The 23,443-nt window shown below is 37.1% G+C and overlaps 1 protein-coding gene across 1 annotated transcript in view; it reads left to right on the top strand.

The window, feature by feature from the left end:
* LOC103226234 (probable C-mannosyltransferase DPY19L2) overlaps window positions 1-23,443 on the top strand; it is a 124,120-nt gene that overhangs the window by 77,459 nt on the left and 23,218 nt on the right. Inside the window, exons 13-16 of the mRNA XM_073008968.1 lie at window positions 1,542-1,622; window positions 3,934-4,035; window positions 5,812-5,883; window positions 7,791-7,837. Of these exons, the coding sequence (XP_072865069.1) occupies window positions 1,542-1,622; window positions 3,934-4,035; window positions 5,812-5,883; window positions 7,791-7,837 (302 nt within the window). The remainder of the gene's footprint in view (window positions 1-1,541; window positions 1,623-3,933; window positions 4,036-5,811; window positions 5,884-7,790; window positions 7,838-23,443) is intronic.

The following is a 23,443-nucleotide window of genomic DNA, read 5'->3' on the forward strand; positions in this document are numbered from 1 at the left end:
AACTATTTCTTTCTACTTTTTTCCCCATTTCTGTTCTTGGTTTTTGAATTTCTTGTTTAAATTGCTTTTTTAATATTTCTGAATGCTTGTTTGAGGATATTTAATTCAACTTTTAATTCTGCGTAATTTTCTTCTGCTTTGTGAGATTTTATTGTTCAGTGGTGTGGATTTCATTAGCTGAAATATTTGACTTTCATGTTTGTTATCTTCTTAAAGAAGCTTTGGATATTTATATAGGCATTTTTTCATCTATTAATTATTTTGTGTTTTCTAGTCCAAGTGCAAACCTCTTCTGAGAATGTAACATAGTGTGATTTTTTTCAGTGAATAACTTTTTTCTTTTTTTGTGTGTGTAATAGCAGTAGTGATGGATAGTCTTTTGGTTTCGGTTCTCGTTTTTCCTGCTGGATACTTTTTCCTTCTTGCACTCCCCTTTTTTATCCTCCTTTCTTTCCAGAAATGATGACTTTCTGACATCAGTGTTTTTGTCCCTACTCACTCTTAGGCCCTGCTCTGTACTCCCATTTACCAATCTCCCAGGGCTCTTTTTACACATAGGGTGGACTTTTCTCTTTCTTGGGTTTTTTTAGTTCCAATTTTGACCCCGTCTTTCCTTTTCTTCTTTATCCTTTTGTGGGTCTCCCCTCATTCTCTGCAAAGGCTTAGGTCAGGGACTTGAGGTATAACTCTATATATTCGTTGCTTCCTTTTCGATTCATAGGTAATTTGAAGTTTGTGCTGTTACCTTTTCTCCATATATGTGGTTGTATTGTTCTACTTGGTTGATATATGCAAAGATTTGAATTTAGGCTGCTGTAACTTTCCCCAGGCTAACCAGAAGTGCACAATTGTTCCCTTTTTAATCAAGGCTAGTCAAAAAATCAACAGTAACACAGAAGCCTCATTGCCAGTTCTAGTTCATATTCCTCTTTCTTAAAGAAAAGCTTAAATTTTCACATTTCAAACTGTTATTTCTTGAAGATGGGCTCATATATTTCCACAGGAATGGTAGAAGAACTTTTAAGGTAGTGTTTTAAAAAATGGATTTTCAGCTGAGAAATAATGTTTGGAAACAAACACATAAACACTCCCTTTTCTTAACAGAAATCAAAAGGAAGTAACCTTTTAAAACTTCCTTTAGATTTAGGATATGTATAAGCAGCCACTTTTCCGACGCACACGGGGTTTTCTCTTTGTTCAAATCCCCCCTCCCTCTGTCTCTGTATGGGAAGCTATTTTCTTTTTCCTTCTTTCGTTCTTACCTATTAACCTTTCACTCCTTAAGACAAAAAAAAAAAAAAAAAAAAAAAAAAAAAAGATTTAGGATATGTAGAATTCTAGTGTTGCTATATATTTTATACCAGTGTCATCAGTTTTAATTCTTTGCTTTTAAACAAGATTTTCCAAAGGAACTTTTTAAAAAAACTCACCATTTATACCTCACATAATTAAAATTTTTATATGTCATTTGTAGATATAATTGAATACTTTAACTGGGTGATTTGTAGTTTTAAATACTGGACTTCTATTTTATTTTCTAGCTAATTCAAGGTAGTGCCTGGTGGTTTGGAACAATCATTTTGAAATTTCTGACATCTAAAATCTTAGGCGTTTCAGACCACGTAAGTACTTTTTAGTTAAAAACATGAAAGTTCTTATAAATATGCAGCTTAATGAAAATTTTGAAACCATCTATTCTTACCTCTTCATTTTACAGAGGTTAAGTGTCTTCTTTAAGGTCTTTAGACGAGTTACTGGCAGAGTCAATAATAAAATCTTGCAGTTCAGTGATCTTTGCAACCCACTAAAAAGAAAGAATATTCATCAATGCTGACTTGGCCTTTCAGGAAAAAAATACTATTAGTTTGTTAAGTAGTTATTTGTTTATATTTCAGTAAAAATACAAATAATTAGTTGTTTACATCGTAAGTTATCCATTTATTGCAGATGTTAACATATGGGAGACTGTCTTCAGCTTTGAAAATACAGAACTCTTAAAATCTCAGTGTTGTTTTATTTATTTGTAACTATGGACTAAAATCAATGTATGATTTGATGTTTTAAGGCCTTTCTTGTTATATAAAAAGAGAATGTTAAAAAATTTTGATCTTTTCATTTTCTAGGAAATACATGCAGAGCATTTCTCTCTCATGTGGTATTTCTGTTTGTTAATGTCTTAAAGAGTAGCCCTTTTCAAGGCCTAAGTCCCTGCTTAACTAACTGGTTTGGGGAATAGAAAACAATGCATGAATCTACTTTTTATTTCTAGCACTTTCTGTTTAGAAATAAGCATACATGAGTATATCATACAATAATCAATTTTGAAATTTACCTCATTTAATGCTATCCAGTTAGGGCCCTGTTTGGTGCTGAAATTATGTACTTTGGCAAGGGTTTATAGTATTACTTCTCTAAAAGGTCAAATGCTATCTCTATGCAATATAATATGCAACATGTTTATATTAAATAAAATTTCTAAATGTAAGTGTATGCCATTTATTGCTAGCTTTGCATGGTGGTTTATTAGTTTATTTGTTGCTGCTGTTCTCTGGTATGTCTGACCCATTTCCCCATTCTCCTTTCCTTTTTATTGTTTTTAACTTTATTATATATGTCTTATGATAAACTTTATTTAGATCTTCTAAGTTATTTATTTATTTAAGTTTGTTCATGATTATGTTTCTTGACTTACTTCACACTTACTTCACATTGACCCCCAGCTCTTTACAAATCTGTTTTTTTTTTTTTTTTTTTTTTGAAACACAGTCTCACTCCATCACCCAGGCTGGAGTGCAGTGGCCAATCCTGGGTCACTGCAGCCTCCACCTCCTGGGCTCAAGCGATTCTCGTACCTCAGCTTCCTGAGTAGCTGAGATTATAGGCACGTGCCACCACGCCCGGCTAATTTTTGTATTATTAGTAGAGATGGGGTTCCAGCATGTTGGCCAGCCTGGTCTCAAACTCCTGACCTCAAGCGATCTGCCTGCCTTGGCCTCCCAAAGTGCTGGGATTACAGGTGTGAACCACCACGCCTGCCGTACAAATTAAAAAAAAAAAAAAAATACAAACACACTTCCTTGGTAGTCCTGAGTGACTTCCTTTATGTGACAGTTATGAGGTAGACCTGAAATTATAGTGGTTTGGTTAAATTAACTGAATGAAAACCATTGATAATCATCAAACTTGTTATAAAATAATTCCTATCCCTATAAAATAATTTGAATTAAGAGTTTACTTGCCAAATATTTTCCTTTTTCTGGCCTTCTGAGGATGCTGTGGAAAAATAATTGTCTCACAAAGAGCAGGTTGTAAATAATCAGTAGAAAAATAGAAGTTCTGCATTGGGTTTGGTTGTTGGTATCTATTTTTAGCCTTGGAGATCAAATAGCTAAGTCAAAGATCAAAGTGGTATGTATAATTGTGGTAATTCTTATGAGGATCAGGTCTCATATTCAATGGTTTGAATATATGTCTGTAAAACATCAAGAAGTACCAAATATTGTAATCAGTCTGTGAGGTTTTGTGAAAATGACAGTGCACAGAAAGCTTATGACCTACAATGTATGTTGAAAGAGGTTAAGTAAAATAGTTTTTCATCATAAATTGTTGTATTATAAAGTGTAATTAACTACATGATGGTTTCTTCTCAGCAGATATTTATTTTAGCTCACTCTTTATCATAGTCTCTATTTTTTCTGTCTTCTTTCTACTTTTCATTTTTCATGATATTTCTCTTTATTTTCAGTTATCTTGAGAAGTCAGCGCATCGTATGTTTGGTTCACTGTAGTTGTTTGTTTTCTTAGAGGGATGTCTAAATACATTGGATTTATCTGCTCTATAAACTTTGTTATTCTTACATCAATAAAGTATTACTGGCTATAGGCTATAATCATTTGTGTAATTTTAATTAATTTTACTTTATTTTCTCCCAGATTCGCCTGAGTGATCTTATAGCAGCCAGAATCTTAAGGTATACAGATTTTGATACTTTAATATACACCTGTGCTCCTGAATTTGACTTCATGGAAAAAGCGGTATGAATGTTTCTTTTCTCCTTCTCTACTAATAGGAGTTTTTGCTCTAGTTTTAATCTGAAACTCAAAATTTTTACTCAGAAACAGTCAACGTATTTTATATTTTTTTTACTGTAACTTTTGCTAATCTACTTTCCTCACTTGTTTTTTTGCCTCTTAAAAAAAAAAAAAGATAGCCTCTATCTTATAGAGTTATTGATGATGGTTAAATGAGATAATCTGAGAAGAGTGTTTAACATACAATATGACCCATAATAATTACTATTATTACAAATCAATTACTTTCAATAATCTAGGCCAATAGGAAATATGGGACCATTCAGGAAAAAGTCTCAATTCTTGTTTCTGTTTTTAAGAAATTCAGTTTTATTACAGTTAACACACCAAATATTATAACATTTTTAACAAGGTGTTACCAAGAAAGGTATGCTACTGATGAGTTTTAATGAACATATAAAAATTCATTTTAAATTATACAAATGCAAGGTATTCTTTTTAAAAAGTTAATGTTATAAAGCTTTAAAATATAGGCTGGATGTGGTGGTTCATCCCTGTAATCCCAGCACTTTGGGAGGCCAAGGCGGTTGGATCACTTGAGGTCAGGAGTGGAGACCAGCCTGGCCAACATGGTGGTAACCCCATCTCTACTAAAAATACAAAAATTAACCAGGCATGTTGGTGCATGCCTGTAGTCCCAGCCTGAGTAGGAGGCTGAGAGAGAAGAATTGCTTGAACCCAGGAGGCGAAGATTGCAGTGAGCTGAGATCGTGCCAATGCACTCCAACCTGGGTGACAGAGTGAGACTCTGTATCAAAAAAAAAAAAAAAAAAAAAAAAAAAGGCCTCTTGGTAGAATCATGGAACACAAGATCAGGAAGGGCTCCTAGAGGCCATGGCATATAGTTCTTTCATTTGCAGATAAAGAAAAGCTTAAAAGATTTGCCTAAAGCACACACAAGCCAAGATCAGGACATGGATTCTAATCGATTCTAGAACTCTCAATCCAGGGCTCTTTCCTCTATGTGAAACTTATTTTTTTTCATAGAACATAACAAAGTTGCTACTGGATTGATTATTCCTTGTGTAGTCATTATGAATTCTGAATTAGTGGTGTATAATAAAATTTTACATTCTTCTCTTATCCATCCAACCAGTCATCCATTCATTCAAAAACTATTATTGACCACTAGTTATCCGTGAGGCAGTTTGCTATAGCACGATAAAGAGGAAAATGAACTGGTTTCTTGCTTTTAAGAAATGTGTAATTTAGTTACATTGTAAATTACTCCTTATCACAATAACAGGTCATCAGAATTAGTTAGCCAATGTTATTTCTGTACTTATTCATAGTTTTAGTAATTAACTTTGATTAGCTTTCTTTCTTGTTAGCTCTAGTTTCACTAATGAAAATAATGGAGCTTTGTAGTACAGAAAATTACAATGTAGGACCCAGGGATGGGTAAACACACATTTTAAAACTTAGTATTATGTAAATTAAAAAAAGAAAAGAAAAAAATAGATATACCAATTCTAGTTGTATTAAAATAAATTTTTCATTAAAATTTTGGAATACTTTTTATAAGTATTTTTGTAATTTTAATTATTTTATTAAGGCATGGAAGACAATAAATATATATACTTTGTCACTGCTGGTGACAAAGAAATTTTACCTTTTACTTTTAAGGAATGTTATCATGGCACTTAGTTTGACATAGATGTTTACTAATTTAATGTAAAATTCGTAAGTAACTATTTTGAATAATTTGGTATATTTCAGACTCCGCTGAGATACACAAAGACATTATTGCTTCCAGTTGTTATGGTGATTACATGTTTTATCTTTAAAAAGGTATTTTTAAACAAATTATTATTTGTTTTTGGCATCAATATAAGGACTATAATAATGCAAATTGCTCAGAATTCCATGTTATTTTTAGGATGAACTCTTTCTCTCTCTCAAAGTTGGTTTTTTATTTAGATATTTCATTATCGATCTTTTTATAAAAAGCCATGATAAAAGGTATTCTTATTTTTTCTTTCAAAAGATACATACCAGTCACCAGCTGTGTATCAAGGACTACATTAACATTGTAGGTACACCCGGACAAATAAAATGTGGCCACTCCTGTCTTGGAACTTACAGTCCTGGATTACTGGGGGTGGGGGTACAGACATGAAGCAAATAATCACACAAATGTCTAAAGAATTAAAATTTTTATAGGTGCTATGAAAGAAAAGTCCTTGACAACAACATTAGTGTCTTTCAAATATGAAGCACAGTGAAGTCTTGATCTATTTTGAGTGGGCCTGCGTAGAAGAAATTTGTATAGCTAATTAAAAAATATTTTTCTACATGTTCACTGTTTTCATGACAGAAGAAAAGAACATCTCAATGAAAGAAATAATCTTCAAAATACCAGTGGCAGGTTTTCTTGGTCTGGGTAAAGTTTATCTAAAAGCATGGTTAAAGACAGTGGGGGTTTTTTGTTTGTTTGTTTGTTTTTTCTTAGCAGTCTTGAGCCATCTTTATTTATATTATTTACAAGCTATCTAGTCTTAAGCCAGTATGTATTTGTTTTGTACTTTTAAGCAGATAGCAATGCAATTTCCCTACCACCATACCAGTTGTGTTCTTGTTGAAAGGAGTTTTCTGTATTTAAAGTCAAATTGCATATGTTCTGTATGTAGTTTTAGTTGCCACACTTCCCACTCCTTTGTTTACACATAGATGTGAATAATTTAAGAGTGAGAAAGGTGTCTCCCTCAACATCTCTGTTGTTTTACCCTTGATCCAGTTCCCTGGGGACCACGTGGAAAGAGTCAAGATAAAGGAAACAAGGAGGAATGAGTAAAATGTGAGCAGGTTTACTGCCCTGCATCCTTTCGGCCCATGCTGGCTTAGAATGAAGATTTTCTCTACTGACCTGTTTCTTTTCCATCAAGGCAAAATGTCAAGTTATTCTTATAAGGCTCCACTTAGAGGGGCCAATGTACGAATTAACTATTCAGCGGAGAGTCAGCCAATGTGAGAGAAACTGATAGCTAGATCCGCAACTGCTATATTTAAAAAAATTAAGATCCAAGACTTATAAATACATTACTAGTCTCCAAACACACCACATCCTGAACTATGCATGTGCACTAGCAGGGGCATGTGCGTACACACACAGACAAACACATGCACACACACGTCCCTGCAGCCACCCACGTTTCATATACACACACACGCACACGCACACACACACAAACATCCCTGCAGCTAGCCAAGTTTCATACACACATACTCAAATGTGCACACACACACACACTCATCCCTGCAGCCAGCCAAGTTTCATACACACATAAACACTTACACACACACACTAATCCCTGTAGCCGGCCAAGCTTCATACACACACACACAGACACACACTTTCTCTCTCTCACACACTCTCTCTCTCTCTCATCCCTGCAGCCAGCCAAGTTTCACTCCTTCCTTTCTGCTTTCTTATAAACCCCTCAGTCTTTATTTGTCCTACTGTGGCTTATTTTTCACCCCAAGGATACTTCTGATGGTCATTTAGTTTTCAATCATGTGAAGTCACTTCTCGGAAGGAGAAAAGGAAGGCATGTATAGTATCCTGTTCCTGAGGACTCTCTTAAACATTAAAAAATACTTCTTTCCTTGGCGGAGTGTTTACATTAATGAATCAATTTCTTTCTTTAAATATCGCAGTATTCCTTAGAAAAGTTTCATTGATTTGATTCTCTTCACAGACTGTTCGTGATATTTCGTGTGTTTTAGCTACAAACGTTTATCTAAGGTAATTATATCATCATTGTTTTAAAAACATACTGTATTCAATTATTAAATAACTTACTATAACATTAATTTTTCAAATGAATATGCGTTAAACTTCAGCATTATGATTAAGAAAGGAGATATGAACCAAACTTAAATGTTTTCTTAAAAATATTATTCTTACAGATTTCTTATATGTATTTGGACTTGTTTTGGAGATATTTATATTTGTGAACTAATTCAAAGTTTAATTGATAAATTATAATATATCATTAGAATTTAAAGTCAGTAAGCTAAAGATTTATTTTTGGAATTCCTCCCTTCCTTCTCTCCTCTCCTCTCCTCTCCTCTCCTCTCCTCTCCTCTCCTCTCCTCTCCTCTCCTCTCCTCTCCTCCCCTCTCTTCCCCTCTCCTCCTCTCTTCTCCCCCCTCCTCCCCTCCCCTCCTCTCTTCTCTCTTTCCTCTTCTTTCTTTTGACAGAGTCTTGGTCTGTCACCCAGGCTGGAGTGCAGTGGCATGATCTCTGCTCACTGCAGCCTGGACATCCTGGGCTCAAGCGATCATCGCATCTCAGCTCTGCCAAGCAACTGGGACTACAGATGTGCATCATCATGCCCAGCTAATCTTTGTATTTTTTTGTAGAGAGGGGGTTTCACCATGTTGGTCAGGCTTTTCTTTTTCTTTCTTTTTTAACTTTCAGAGGGGATATAATTATTTGTGTTCCTGAATATTTATGAATTTTCTTCTAAACTTATTGTTAAAACTATTTATTGTAGAACATTTTTGGATGGTTTTAGTAATGTCACTAGCATAAGCAGATGCCAGTAAAATGTATCATATCAGTCACACATAAGTAAATTGCTACAGGACTCAAGAAGTAAATTGTGAAGAAAATTTCCTTCTGAGGGAAATATCTCAAATGACATGTTTTTAAATGTTCAACTTTTATTTTAGATATGGGGGCACATGTACAGGCTTGTTACATGGGTATATTGTACCCAGGTAGTGAGCATAGTACCTAATAGTAGTTTTCAAGTTACATTTTATATTTGTAAGTAGAGTATTTGATTTTATTTTGTGACTTCTACTTTATAGAATCGTTTTAGATTTATAGAAAAATTGTGAAGACAGTAGAGAGAATTTCCCTGAACCCCATCCTCCATGCTTGTATTTTTAATAAACAGCTGTGTATGGTTGTCAGAAGAGCTAATTAAGCTGTTAGGTGCATCTGTTGAAATTGTTTCCAAAATAAAGGGGATGATAGACCCATTCTATATTGTTCTGGACAGATGGAGCCCAGGGAAATGTGTCTTGGCATTCTAAAAAAGAATGAATGGCAAACCCTGGACACTATTCCCATAAGGAGTGCATGAAGGGACTTGGGATATTTAACTGGATAACAGAAGATTGAAGGGTATGTGGCAACTGTCTTCATGTATTGCAGAGGGTGTAATGTGGAAGCGACAGCTCGCAGAGGCCAGTGGATGGAAGATAATTACTCAGAATATGGAAGTCTTATGTATTGATTACATATTTGAAAGTGACAGGCCTGTTGTGTATGGGCAGAGGGTTCTGGGTTAAATCGCAAAAATAATAATAGCAGGGGCTATTAGTAATACATTCTGAAAAACCGGTGTATCAAAAAGAGAGGGAATACTCCCTTCTCTTAGATCTACTCCTCCGGGTGCTGACTGTAAGTAGCTTTGTGTGTTTTATTTTAGAAAACACATATAGAAACACAGTATTTTTAAAAAACAGAATTGTAGTATTCTTCTTATCTGCAGCTTGTTACTTGTTTAATAGTGTGTCTTGGGCCTCTGCCTTGATCTTCATTATACTTTATAAGGGTCTTAGGATTTTATTGGTGACCATCATGCGTAACTGCCATGTGGTTAGCCTTTCCCATATCCATGAAAGTTTAGATTATATATAACTTTTGTCATAAAAACCAGTGTTTTGAGGATTGAACATCCTGGTTCCTGTATCTTGGTACACTTATTCTAAGTATTTCTATAGTATAAAATATTTGAATTTGGACTGCTGATTATGAGGCTTGCATATCTTAGAATTTGATAAATACTGAGAAATAATAATGAGGAGAGTGTCCATTTCCCTGCACCTCCACCAACATCGTTAGAAAGTTTTTATTTTTTCTGATAGGTTAAAAACAGTTCATTTTATTGTATAAATTCTTTGACAGTGGAGTTTTGCAGCTTTTCATGTGTTTATTTACTGTTTCTTTTTGACCTCTAAAAGTTGTTTTGTGGGTTTTTCTTTCTTTTCTTTTTGTCTCACTGCTGTGTATGCAGTGGCACAATCTTGGCACACTGCAACATCTGCCTCCTGGGTTCAAGCGATCCTCCTGCCCCAGCCTCTGGAGTAGCTGGGATAACAGGCGCCCGTCACCACACCCAGCTAATTTTTGTACTTTTAGTAGAGACAGGGCTTTGCCATGTTGACTAGGCTGGTCTCGAACTCCTGACCTCAAGTGATCTAGCCACCTCGGCCTCCCGAAGTGCTGGGATTGCAGGCATGAGCCACCGTGCCCGGCCATGTGTTATGTTTTTGCTTTTTCCATAGACATAACATATTGTCTTTTATGTGTATTACATAGTTTCTTCCAAGATGTCAACTTAATGTTCATTTATGGTCTCTGCTTTGTAGAACTTCAAAATTTCTGTACAATCACCGTTAATTTTTTCTGGGTTCATATGTTGCTTAGAAACACTTCCCTACACCAAAAACATTAAAATATTTTTTCATATATTCTTTCATAATTTGCTATTTACATATAGGTGATTAATTATTCCTGCATTAATTTTGTGGTATAGCAACATAGAAGAGTCTACCTTTTCCCCCCTCTAATGAGGTATTGTCCCAACACAGTGTTGCATAAATCTTTTTTCCAAATGTCAGTTTTTATCACTTATCAATTCTCATTGTATTTGAGTCTGTTTTAGATTGTCTCTTATATTGATCTCTTAGTTTATAGGAAAGCTGTTTTCCTTTTTTTTTTTTTTCTTTTTTTGGCAACACATTTGTATCTAGCCACATTACCAAACTTTCTTTCTGGTTCTAATAGTTTTTCCATTGATGTTCTGGATTTCCTAGGCAGGTTATCATATAATCTACAAATAGTAATAACTTTTTAATATTTATACTTCTCTATTTTCTTGTCTTGTGTATTAGCTAGAACTTCCAGAACAAGTTTGAATTGCAGTGATAATGGGCTTGCTCTTATTTTGCTTCTGACTCTAAAGTGAAGAATGCCTTTATTGTCTCACTGTTTCATTTACTGTTAGTATATAATAGATAGCCTTTATTTCATTAAGAAAGTTTCCTTGGCCAGGCACGGTGGCTTACACCTGTGATCCCAGCATTTTGGGAGGCCAAGGTGGGCAGATCACAAGGCCAGGAGATTGAGGCCATCCTGGCTAACATGGTGAAACCCCATCTCTACTAAAAATACAAAAATTAGCCGGGCATGGTGGCGGGCGCCTGTAGTCCCAGCTACTCAGGAGGCTGAGGCAGAAGAATGGCGTGAACCCTGGAGGCGGAGGTTGCAGTGAGCCGAGATGGCGCCACTCCAACCTGGGCGACAGAGTGAGACTCAATTTCAAAATAAATAGGAAAGTTATCTTTTGGTTTATATAAACCAGGATAATTTTAAAAATTAAAAATAGATGTTGAAAGTGTATAATGTGTGAATTGTAACTTAATAAAGCAGTAAAAATGAAGGTTAAATTTTTAAAAAATGGCTTTAAAAATATTTGGGGGATTATTATATATTTTTTCTCCTTATTAATAACTACACTTGTTTTTAAAATTGTGGTAAGAATGCTTAACATGTGATCTACCCTCTTAACAATTTTTTAGCTGTATAATACAGTATTGTGGACTCTAAGTATAACATTCTATAGTCGATCTCTCGAACTTATTCATCTGGCTTAACTGAAGCTTTAAGCCTGTTGATTAGTAACTCCCCATTTCCCCTCATTCCAGCTCCTGGTGACACCATTCCACTCTTTGACTCTATGACGTTGTCTATTTTAGATACCTCATATAAGTGGAATTGTGCATTATATATCTTGTGAGATTGGCTTATTTCAGTTGGCATAATGCCCTTCAGGTTCATCCATGCTGTCTCACATTTAAAAATTTCCTTCTTTTTTTTTTAGGCTGAACAATATACCATTGTTTGTGTATGCTGCGTTTTCATTATTCATCTGTTGATGGACATTTAGTTGGTTTCTACATCTTGATTACTATGAATAGCACTGCAGTGAACATGAGAGTGTTAATATCTCATTGAGATTTTGATTTCAACTCTTTTGGATAAATACCTAGAAGTGGGATTACTGGATTTTATGGTAGTTCTACTTTTAATTTTTTAAAGTTTTTTTGGTGAACCTCCACCCTGTATTCCATAGCAGGTGCACCATTTGCAATTCCACCTGTGCAAGGATTTCAATTTCTTTACATTCTTGCCAACACTAATTATCTTTTGTTTTTTGGATAATGTCCATCCTGACATGTACATTAGAGTAGTAAGCTTTCTGCTGGTAGAAGGTCTTGCTTCAATGGTGATAGCTTCTGACTGATCAGGTGGCTGTGGCAATTTCTAAAAATAAGACAACAATGAAGTTTGCCACATTGATTGACTCTTCCTTTCGTGAAAAATTTCTCGGTAGCATACAATACTGTTTGGTAGCATTTTACCCACAGTAGAACTACTTTCAAAATTGGAGTCAGTCCTCTCAAACCCTGCCACGCTTTATCAACCAAGTTTATGTCATATTCTGAATCCTTTGTTTTCATTTCAACAATGTTCACAGCATGTTCGCCAGGAGTAGATTCCATCTCAAGAAACCACTCTCTTTGCTTATCCATAAGAAGCAACTCCTCATTCATTCAAGTTTTATCATGAGATTGCAGCAATTCAGTCACGTCTTCAGGCTCCACTTTTAATTCTAGTTCTCTTGCTGTTTCCACCACATCTGCAGTGACTTCCTCTGCTGAAGTCTTGGACCCCTTAGAGTCACCCATGAGGGTTGGAATCATTTTTAATGTTATATGAGAAGATAGCATTCTAAGAAAATAACATATAAAGTAGAAAATAAGTTGGAATCAACTGCTTCCCATCTCTTATTGATGTTAGTATTTTGATCTCCATCCATGAATCACAAATATCCTTAATGGCATTTAGAATGGTGAATCCTTTCCAGAGGTTTAAAATTTACCCAAATCCATCAGAGGAATCACTATCTATGACAGCTATAGCCTTATGAAATATATTTCTTAAATAATAAGACTTGAAAGTTGAAATGACTCTTTGATCCAGACTGCTTTCCTGCAACCTTTTATCTCCTTGTCCATCTCTATCAGAACTCTTGGGTGACCAGCCACATTGTCAATGAGCAATAATATTTTGAAAGGAATCTTTTTTTCTGGGAGGTGGGTCTCAAGAGTGGGTTTAAAATATTCAGTAAATCGTGCTGTGACAGATGTGCTGTCATCCGGACTTTGTTGTTCCATTTGTAGAGTAGAGGCAGGGTAGATTTAGCATAATTCTGAAAAAAGGCCTCAGGATTTTCAAAGTGGTAAATGAACATTGGCTTCAACTGAAAGTCGCCAGCTGCAGTAGTCCATAACAAGGTAATTTGTTTTGGATTTTTCATAAAACCAGCTTTTGGTTTTATTTATTATATTTATGAAGGTTGTTCTCCATTTTATTAACCTCTGCTTATATTTTTATGTCCTTAGTTTTTCTTTTGGTGCACTTTTGTTGTTTTTCTCTGTTTAAAGTTCACATCACTTATTATCAATCATGTGTGTCCTAGTAAATACATTTAAAGTTATAACTTTTTCTCTGAAGAAAACTCACACTGTATCCCATGATGTGTGGAGCATTACCATTAATGTTGATTTCTGTGTAGTCTGTGATTTGAATTTTGGTCATTTAATCCAAAATCAATTAGAAGAATGTCTTAAAATGTCTAAATAGTTTTAGGCCAGGTGCAGTGGCTCATGCCTGTAATCCCAGCACTTTGGGAGGCCAAGGTGGGCAGATCACGAGGTCAGGAGATCGAGACCATCCTGGCCAACACAGTGAAATGTCATGTCTACTAAAAATACAAAAATTAGCCAGCTGTGGTGCATGCACCTGTAGTCTCAGCTACTTGAGAGGCTGAGGCAGGAGAATCGCTGGAACCCAGCAGTCAGAGGTTGCAGTGAGCCAAGATCGCCATTGCACTCCAGCCTGGCAATGGAGTGAGACTCCATCTCCAAAATAATAATAATTTTAAAAAACGTCTAACTAGTTTCTTCTGTTGTATATTTTGCTTTAAAATTAACTTGCTATTTATTGAGATGGATGTTCAGTTTTAGTAAATGCTCTATGAGGATGTTTTAAATGTTCATTTCTAATTTGGGGGAAATTCAAAGTTACATGTTATATTGTGTTGTTAATGTGCTATTGTAAATGGTCTAGTACACCAACTTATTTTTCTACTTTGTCTGTTTTCTTAGAATGCTATCTTTACATATAACATTAAAAATGAATTTTTCAAAATTGTCTTGTAATTTTAATAGTGTTTGCTTTATATAGATAGTGCTGTTGTTCATTGCATGATTATTATAGGTTTGCACTTTTGATTATTATAAAGGATATTCTTTGCTTTACTTGGTGGCTTTTGCTGTAAATTTTTCTTTGTAGAAAATTAATATCGCCACATCTGCTTTCTTTTTTATAGATTTGCCTGGTTTACTTGTATTTATGCTTTTTTTTAAACATTTTTGTGACATTTTTGTGTAGGTATATTTCTCATTGTTTGATTTTTTTCTATTCAAGTTTCTTTAATACTCATTTTCTAATCAGTGAATTTAACTGATTTTCATATTAACTGTGATAACTGCTGTGTTTGTACTTCTTCCTGCCATCTGATTTTATGTTTTCTATTCATTGTGCTTTTCAAAAATTATTTTCTTGATACTTACTGAATTGTTAGCTATATCCCATTTCTATATTTCCTGGTGGTTTTTCTTAAATTATTAGCAAATATATTCATCTTGATATTAATAATTCATCAGCATCTAAAACCTGTTACCACCACCGATAGTAGCTAACAGTTACTATTTTCTGTGTGTCTGATAGTATTTTAAGTTTCTTACCAGTATTAACTCAGTAAATCCTCACAACCACCTTGTGAGAAGGGAGTCAGTTATTCCCATTATTTACAGATGAGGAAACCGGTAAGAAGATAAGTAATTTTCCGAAAGGCACACAGCTAGTGAGTAGTAGAGGCAGAATTCATACTCAGGCTCTGTACTTAGAGACCTGCTTGCTTCAGCCCTGAGCTGTCAGAATATTTTTACTTGTCCCTGCCTACACACCCTCTCCTTCCAGGTTATGCTGAAATTTACTTCTAGAGTGTTGTCTTATCTGTTAAGAAGTCTCCGAACATTTACATTAAAGACACCAGCAATCTTTGGACTTGACTTCAAATTTTACTGATTTATTTTTCCTTGACGTGTAGAATTGGCATGCTTTCTGGGTGCTTTCTCACCTGAAAAATGGCTTTATTTTGCCCTCATATTTGATGGATAGATTGGTTAATAGATATTTGTGGGTTTCATTCAACATTTTGTTGACATTGCTTCTTTGTGTTCTAGCATTGAGCATTACAGATGAAAATTCCTATACGGTTTTTCTCTCTGGAAATCTATAACATTTGGAGGGGTGATGCGTGTGCGTTGTTGTTCTCTTATTCTTTCACTTTAGCCACTCTTTTTTGAATTTCTGTTACTGCTTTTATCATATTATCTATTTCTTTTCTTTCTGTGTTCTCAGAGAATATCATCACTGAGTCTTTAATACTATCAACTTCAGCTGTGTACATGTTGCTCTTCAACCTTCTTTTGAGGCTTTAAATTAGGCAAATATATTTTTCTTAGAATTTCTGAAAACTCCTTTTCACTGGAGCTTATTTTAATTATATGGATGCATTATCCTCTTAAACTTCTGTGAAAATAATAATTGGAGTTTCATTTGCATAAGCTGTTTCATGAGAGGTCAAGTTTTTTGCTCATTTATTTTGGTGTTTCCTTTTCATGCTCTTTGTGTCTTGGGATTTGATTGTATATTCACATTTTTAATTACCTACTTGATTTAAATAAAGTATCAGTAGTTACTTTCAGGGTTCTTGGTGATTATAATAATTACTCACCTACCAGGCTGAGTTGTGCCTAGAAGAAATCTGTTGTGCCTAGAAGATTTCAGGACAAGTGGGGAAACCCCACTCCATTAACTGCATACACAGGGAAGGAGCTACAAGGGAAATAGAATAATTTGGTCTCCACTATTACTTTAAGAGACCTTCCCTGTCGTCGTCTTCTTTTTTTTTTTTTAATTATACTTTAAGTTCTAGGGTACATGTGCATAACGTGCAGGTTTGTTACATATGTATACCTGTGCCGTGTTGGTGTGCTGCACCCATCAACTCGTCAGCACCCATCAACTCGTCATTTACATCAGGTATAACTCCCAATGCAATCCCTCCCCCCTCCCCCCTCCCTGTGATAGGCCCTGGTGTGTGATGTTCCCCTTCCCGAGTCCAAGTGATCTCATTGTTCAGTTCCTACCTATGAGTGAGAACATTTGGTGTTTGGTTTTCTGTTCTTGCAATAGTTTGCTGAGAATGATGGTTTCCAGCTGCATCCATGTCCCTACAAAGGACACGAACTCATCCCTTTTTATGGCTGCGTAGTATTCCATGCTGTATATGTGCCACATTTTCTTAATCCAGTCTGTCACTGATGGACATTTGGGTTGATTCCAAGTCTTTGCTATTGTGAATAGTGCCACAATAAACATACGTGTGCATGTGTCTTTATAGCAGCATGATTTATAATCCTTTGGATATACACCCAGTAATGGGATGGCTGGGTCATATGGTACTTCTAGTTCTAGATCCTTGAGGAATCGCCATACTGTTTTCCATAATGGTTGAACTAGTTTACAATCCCACTAACAGTGTAAAAGTGTTCCTATTTCTCCACATCCTCTCCAGCACCTGTTGTTTCCTGACTTTTTAATGATTGCCATTCTAACTGGTGTGAGATGGTATCTCATTGTGGTTTTGATTTGCATTTCTCTGATGGCCAGTGATGATGAGCATTTTTTCATGTGTCTGTTGGCTGTATGAATGTCTTCTTTTGAGAAATGTCTGTTCATATCCTTTGCCCACTTTTTGATGGGGTTGTTTGTTTTTTTCTTGTAAATTTGAGTTCTTTGTAGGTTCCGGGTATCAGTCCTTTGTCTGATGAGTAGATTGCAAAAATTTTCTCCCATTCTGTAGGTTGCCTGTTCACTCTGAGGGTAGTTTATTTTGCTGTGCAGAAGCTCTTTAGTTTAATGAGATCCCATGTGTCAATTTTGGCTTTTGTTGCCGTTGCTTTTGGTGTTTTAGACATGAAGTCCTTGCCCATGCCTATGTCCTGAATGGTATTACCTAGGTTTTCTTCTAGGGTTTTTATGGTATTAGATCTAACATTTAAGTATCTAATCCATCTTGAATTAATTTTCGTATAAGGAGTAAGGAAAGGATCCAGTTTCAGCTTTCTACTTATGGCTAGCCAATTTTCCCAGCACCATTTATTAAATAGGGAATCCTTTCCCCATTTCTTGTTTTTCTCAGGTTTATCAAAGATCAGATGGCTGTAGATGTGTGGTATTATTTCTGAGGACTCTGTTCTGTTCCATTGGTTTATATCTCTGTTTTGGTACCAGTACCATGTTGTTTTCGTTACTGTAGCCTTGTAGTATAGTTTGAAGTCAGGTAGCGTGATGCCTCCAGCTTTGTTCTTTTGACTTAGGATTGTCTTGGAGATGCAGGCTCTTTTTTGGTTCCATATGAACTTTAAAGCAGTTTTTTTCCAATTCTGTGAAGAAACTCATTGGTAGCTTGATGGGGATGGCATTGAATCTATAAATTACCTTGGGCAGTATGGCCATTGTCACGATATTGATTCTTCCTATCCATGAGCATGGTATGTTCTTCCATTTGTTTGTGTCCTCTTTTATTTCACTGAGCAGTGGTTTGTAGTTCTCCTTGAAGAGGTCCTTTACATCCCTTGTAAGTTGGATTCCTAGGTATTTTATTCTCTTTGAAGCGATTGTGAATGGAAGTTCATTCATGATTTGGCTCTCTGTTTGTCTGTTACTGGTGTATAAGAATGCTTGTGATTTTTGCACATTAATTTTGTATCCTGAGAGTTTGCTGAAGTTTCTTATCAGTTTAAGGAGATTTTGGGCTGAGACAATGGGGTTTTCTAAATATACAATCATGTCATCTGCAAAGAGGGACAATTTGACTTCTTCTTTTCCTGACTGAATACCCTTTATTTCTTTCTCTGATTGCCTGATTGCCCTAGCCAGAAGTTCCAACACTATGTTGAAAAGGAGTGAACACAGAGGGCATCCCTGTCTTGTGCCAGTTTTCAAAGGGAATTTTTCCAGTTTTTGCCCATTCAGTATGATATTGGCTGTGGGTTTGTCATAAATAGCTCTTATGATTTTGAGATATGTTCCATCAATACCGAATTTATTGAGAGTTTTTAGCATGAAGGGCTGTTGAATTTTGTCAAAGGCCTTTTCTGCATCTATTGAGATAATCATGTGGTTTTTGTCTTTGGTTCTGTTTATATGCTGGATTACGTTTATTGATTTGCGTATGTTGAACCAGCCTTGCACCCTAGGGATGAAGCCCACTTGGTCATAGTGGATAAGCTTTTTCATGTGCTACTGGATCCGATTTGCCAGTATTTTATTGAGGATTTTTGCATCAATGTTCATCAGGGATATTGGTCTAAAATTCTCTTTTTTGGTGTGTCTCTGCCAGGCTTTGGTATCAGGATGATGTTGGCCTCATAAAATGAGTTAGGGAGGATTCCCTCTTTTTCTATTGATTGGAATAGTTTCAGAAGGAATGGTACCAGCTCCTCCTTGTACCTCTGGTAGAATTCAGCTGTGAATCGATCTAGTCCTGGACTTTTTTTCGTTGGTAGGCTATTAATTATTGCCTCAATTTCAGAGCCTACTATTGGTCTATTCAGGGATTTAACTTCTCCCTGGTTTAGTCTTGGGAGAGTGTAAGTGTCCAGGAAATTATCCATTTCTTCTAGATTTTCTAGTTTATTTGCGTAGAGGTGTTTATAGTATTCTCTGATGGTAGTTTGTATTTCTGTGGGGTCGGTGGTGATATCCCCTTTATCATTTTTATTGCATCTATTTGATTCTTCTCTCTTTTCTTCTTTATTAGTCTTGCTAGCAGTCTATCAATGTTGTTGATCTTTTAAGAAAACCACCTCCTGGATTCATTGAGTTTTTGAAGGGTTTTTTGTATCTCTATCTCCTTCAGTTCTGCTCTGATCTTAGTTATTTTTTGCCTTCTGCTAGCTTTTGAATGCGTTTACTCTTGCTTCTCTAGTTCTTTTAATTGTGATGTTAGAGTGTCAATTTTAGATCTTTCCTGCTTTCTCTTGTGGGCATTTAGTGCTATAAATTTCCCTCTACACACTGCTTTAAATGTGTCCCAGAGATTCTGGTATGTTGTATCTTTGTTCTCATTGGTTTCAAAGAACATCTTTATTTCTGCCTTCATTTCGTTGTGTACCCAGTAGTCATTCAGGAGCATGTTATTCAGTTTCCATGTAGTTGAGCAGTTTTGATTGATTTTCTTAGTCCTGAGTTCTAGTTTGATTGCACTGTGGTCTGAGAGACAGTTTGTTATAATTTCTGTTCTTGTACATTTGCTGAGGAGTGCTTTACTTCCAACAATGTGGTCAATTTTGGAATAAGTGTGATGTGGTGCTGAGAAGAATGTATATTCTGTTGATTTTGGGTGGAGAGTTCTGTAGATGTCTATTAGGTCTGCTTGCTGCAGAGATGAGTTCAATTCCTGATATCCTTGTTAACTTTCTGTCTCGTTGGTCTGTCTAATGTTGACAGTGGGGTGTTGAAGTCTCCCATTATTATTGTATGGGAGTCTAAGTCTCTTTGTAAGTCTCTAAGGACTTGCTTTATGAATCTGGGTGCTCCTGTATTGGGTGCATATATATTTAGGATAGTTATCTCTTCCTGTTGAATTGATCCATTTACCATTATGTAATGGCCTTCTTTGTCTCTTTTGATCTTTGATGGTTTAAAGTCTGTTTTATCAGAGACTAGTATTGCAACCCTTGCTTTTTTTTGTTTTCCATTTGCTTGGTAGATCTTCCTCCATCCTTTTATTTTGAGCCTATGTATGTCTCTGCATGTGAGATGGGTCTCCTGAATACAGCACAATGATGGGTCTTGACTCTTTATCCAGTTTGCCAGTCTGTGTCTTTTAATTGGAGCATTTAGTCCATTTATATTTAAGGTTAATATTGATATGTGTGAACTCGATCCTGCCATTATGATATTAACTGGTTATTTTGCTCGTTAGTTGATACAGTTTCTTCCTAGCCTCGATGGTCTTTACATTTTGGCATGTTTTTGCAATGGCTGGTGCCGGTTGTTCCTTTCCATGTTTAGTGCTTCCTTCAGGGTCTCTTGTAAGGCAGGCCTGGTGGTGACAAAATCTCTAAGCATTTGCTGCTCTGTAAAGGATTTTATCTCTCCTTCACTTATGAAACTTAGTTTGGCTGGATATGAAATTCTGGGTTGAAAATTCTTTTCTTTAAGAATGTTGAATATTGGCCCCCACTCTCTTCTGGCTTGTAGAGTTTCTGCCGAGAGATCTGCTGTTAGTCTGATGGGCTTCCCTTTGTGGGTAACCCAACCTTTCTCTCTGGCTGCCCTTAAGATTTTTTCCAGGCCGGGCGCGGTGGCTCAAGCCTGTAATCCCAGCACTTTGGGAGGCCAAGACGGGCGGATCACGAAGTCAGGAGATCGAGACCATCCTGGCTAACCCGGTGAAACCCCATCTCTACTAAAAATATACAAAAAAAAACTAGCCGGGCGAGGTGGCGGGCGCCTGTAGTCCCAGCAACTCGGGAGGCTGAGGCAGGAGAATGGCGTAAACCTGGGTGGCGGAGCTTGCAGTGAGCTGAGATCCGGCCATTGCACTCCAGCCTGGGCGACAGAGCGAGACTCCGTCTCAAAAAAAAAAAAAAAAGATTTTTTCCTTCATTTCAACTTTGGTGAATCTGGCAATTATGTGTCTTGGAGTTGCTCTTCTCGAGGAGTATCTTTGTGGCATTCTCTGTATTTCCTGAATTTGAATGGTGGCCTGCCGTACTAGGTTGGGGAAGTTCTCCTGGATGATATCCTGAAGAGTGTTTTCCAACTTGGTTCCATTTTCCCCCTCACTTTCAGGCACCCCAATCAGACGTAGATTTGGTCTTTTTACATAATCCCATACTTCTTGCAGGCTTTGTTCATTTCTTTTTCTTCTTTTTTCTTTAGATTTCTCTTCTCGCTTCATTTCATTTATTTGATCCTCAATCGCTGATACTCTTTCTTCCAGTTGATCGAGTCGGTTACTGAAGCTTGTGCACTTGTCACGTATTTCTCGTGTCATGGTTTTCATCTCTGTCCGTTCGTTTATGGCCTTCTCTGCATTAATTATTCTGGTTATCAATTCTTCCACTCTTTTTTCAAGATTTTTAGTTTCTTTGTGCTGGGTACGTAATTCCTCCTTTAGCTCTGAGAAGTTTGATGGACTGAAGCCTTCTTCTCTCATCTCATCAAAGTCATTCTCCATCCAGTTTTGTTCCATTGCTGGTGATAAGCTGCGTTCCTTTGGAGGGGGAGATGCGCTCTGATTTTTTGAATTTCTAGCTTTTCTGCCCTGCTTTTTCCCCATCTTTGTGGTTTTATCTGTCTTTGGTCTTTGATGATGGTGACCTATAGATGGGGTTTTGGTGTGGGTGTCCTTCCTGTTCGTTAGTTTTCCTTCTAACAGTCAGGACCCTCAGCTGTAGGTCTGTTGGAGATTGCTTGAGGTCCACTCCAGACCCTGTTTGCCTGGGTGTCAGCAGCAGAGGCTGCAGAAGATAGAATACTGCTGAACAGCGAGTGTACCTATCTGATTCTTGCTTTGGAAGCTTCCTCTCAGGGGTGTACTCCACCGTGTGAGGTGTGGGGTGTTGGTCTGCCCCTAGTGGAGGATGTCTCCCAGTTAGGCTACTCAGGAGTCAGGGACCCCCTTGAGCAGGCAATCTGTCTGTTCTCAGATCTCAACCTCCGTGTTGGGAGATCCACCGCTCTCTTCAAAGCTGTCAGACAGAGTCGCTTGCATCTGCAGAGGTTTCTGCTGCTTTGTTGTTGTTGTTGTTGTTGTTTAGCTGTGCCCTCTCCCCAGAGGTGGAGTCTACAGAGACTGGCAGGCCTCCTTGAGCTGCTGTGAGCTCCACCCAGTTCGATCTTCCCAGGGCTTTGTTTACCTACCTAAGCCTCAGCAATGGCGGGCGCGCCTCCCCCAGCCTCGCTGCTACCTTGCCAGGAGATCACAGACTGCTGTGCTAGCAATGAGGGAGGCTCCGTGGGTGTGGGACCCTCCCGGCCAGGTGTGGGATATAATCTCCTGGTGTGCCCGTTTGCTTAAAGCGTAGTATTGGGGTGGGAGTTACCCGATTTTCCAGGTGTTGTGTGTCTCAGTTCCCCTGGCTAGGAAAAGGGATTCCCTTCCCCCTTGTGCTTCCCAGGTGAGGCGATGCCTCGCCCTGCTTCAGCTCTCGCTGGTCGGGCTGCAACAGCTGACCAGCACTGATTGTCTGGCACTCCCCAGTGAGATGAACCCAGTACCTCAGTTGATAATGCAGAAATCACCTGTCTTCTGCGTTGCTCCCGCTGGGAGCTGGAGACTGGAGCTGTTCCTATTTGGCCATCTTGCTCCGCCCCCCCCCGCCCCCCATCTTCTATTTAAAAAAAAAAAACAAAAAAAAACTACTGCATACAAAGGGTAGGAGCTACAAGGGAGATAGAATAATTTGGGCTCCACTACTACCTTAAGAGACCTTCCCCTGACTTCTCTTTTAAAAAACCTATGAGTCTCTGTACCCCTGAACTTACTTTCCATACTTATTTCTCTCTTCACCCCCGAAATCCCTATTTATAGCCTCTGCAGGCTATAAAACCTTTCATAAAATACCCAGTCTTTTCAAGAGACGAATAAAATAGGCAGTCTCCTACCTCTTGTCTTACTCTAATATAAACTCTATGAAGGTAAGTGTTGTGTCCATACTGTTCATGCTGCACAGCAGTTGCCCTTATCTGCAGGGCGATGCATCCCAAGACCCCCAGTCTTGAAACTGCAAAGAGTAACACACCTGATTACCATCATCGGAACACATTTCTGTTCACGTCTTCCACCCACAGATTTCATGCCTTTTCCATCTTAACTATGCACTTATGGACTGTGGCCATAACTTTTGCAGTTTTAGGTGCAACAGCAAAACCAGCATTAATTTTTTCTTCTTCACAATTTCATAGATAGATTTGTTCTTACTGTAGGTCTTAGCAACCTCAGCATATGATGCTTTTTCTTTTGAGAACTTTCACCTTTTTTTCTTAAAGAAAGCACTTTACAGCTTCTCTTTGGCATATCTCAACTGCCAGCATCACTGCTGTTGCACTTTGGGACCA

This window comes from Chlorocebus sabaeus, chromosome 21, assembly GCF_047675955.1.
Source record: "Chlorocebus sabaeus isolate Y175 chromosome 21, mChlSab1.0.hap1, whole genome shotgun sequence".
Classification (NCBI taxonomy): domain Eukaryota; kingdom Metazoa; phylum Chordata; class Mammalia; order Primates; family Cercopithecidae; genus Chlorocebus; species Chlorocebus sabaeus.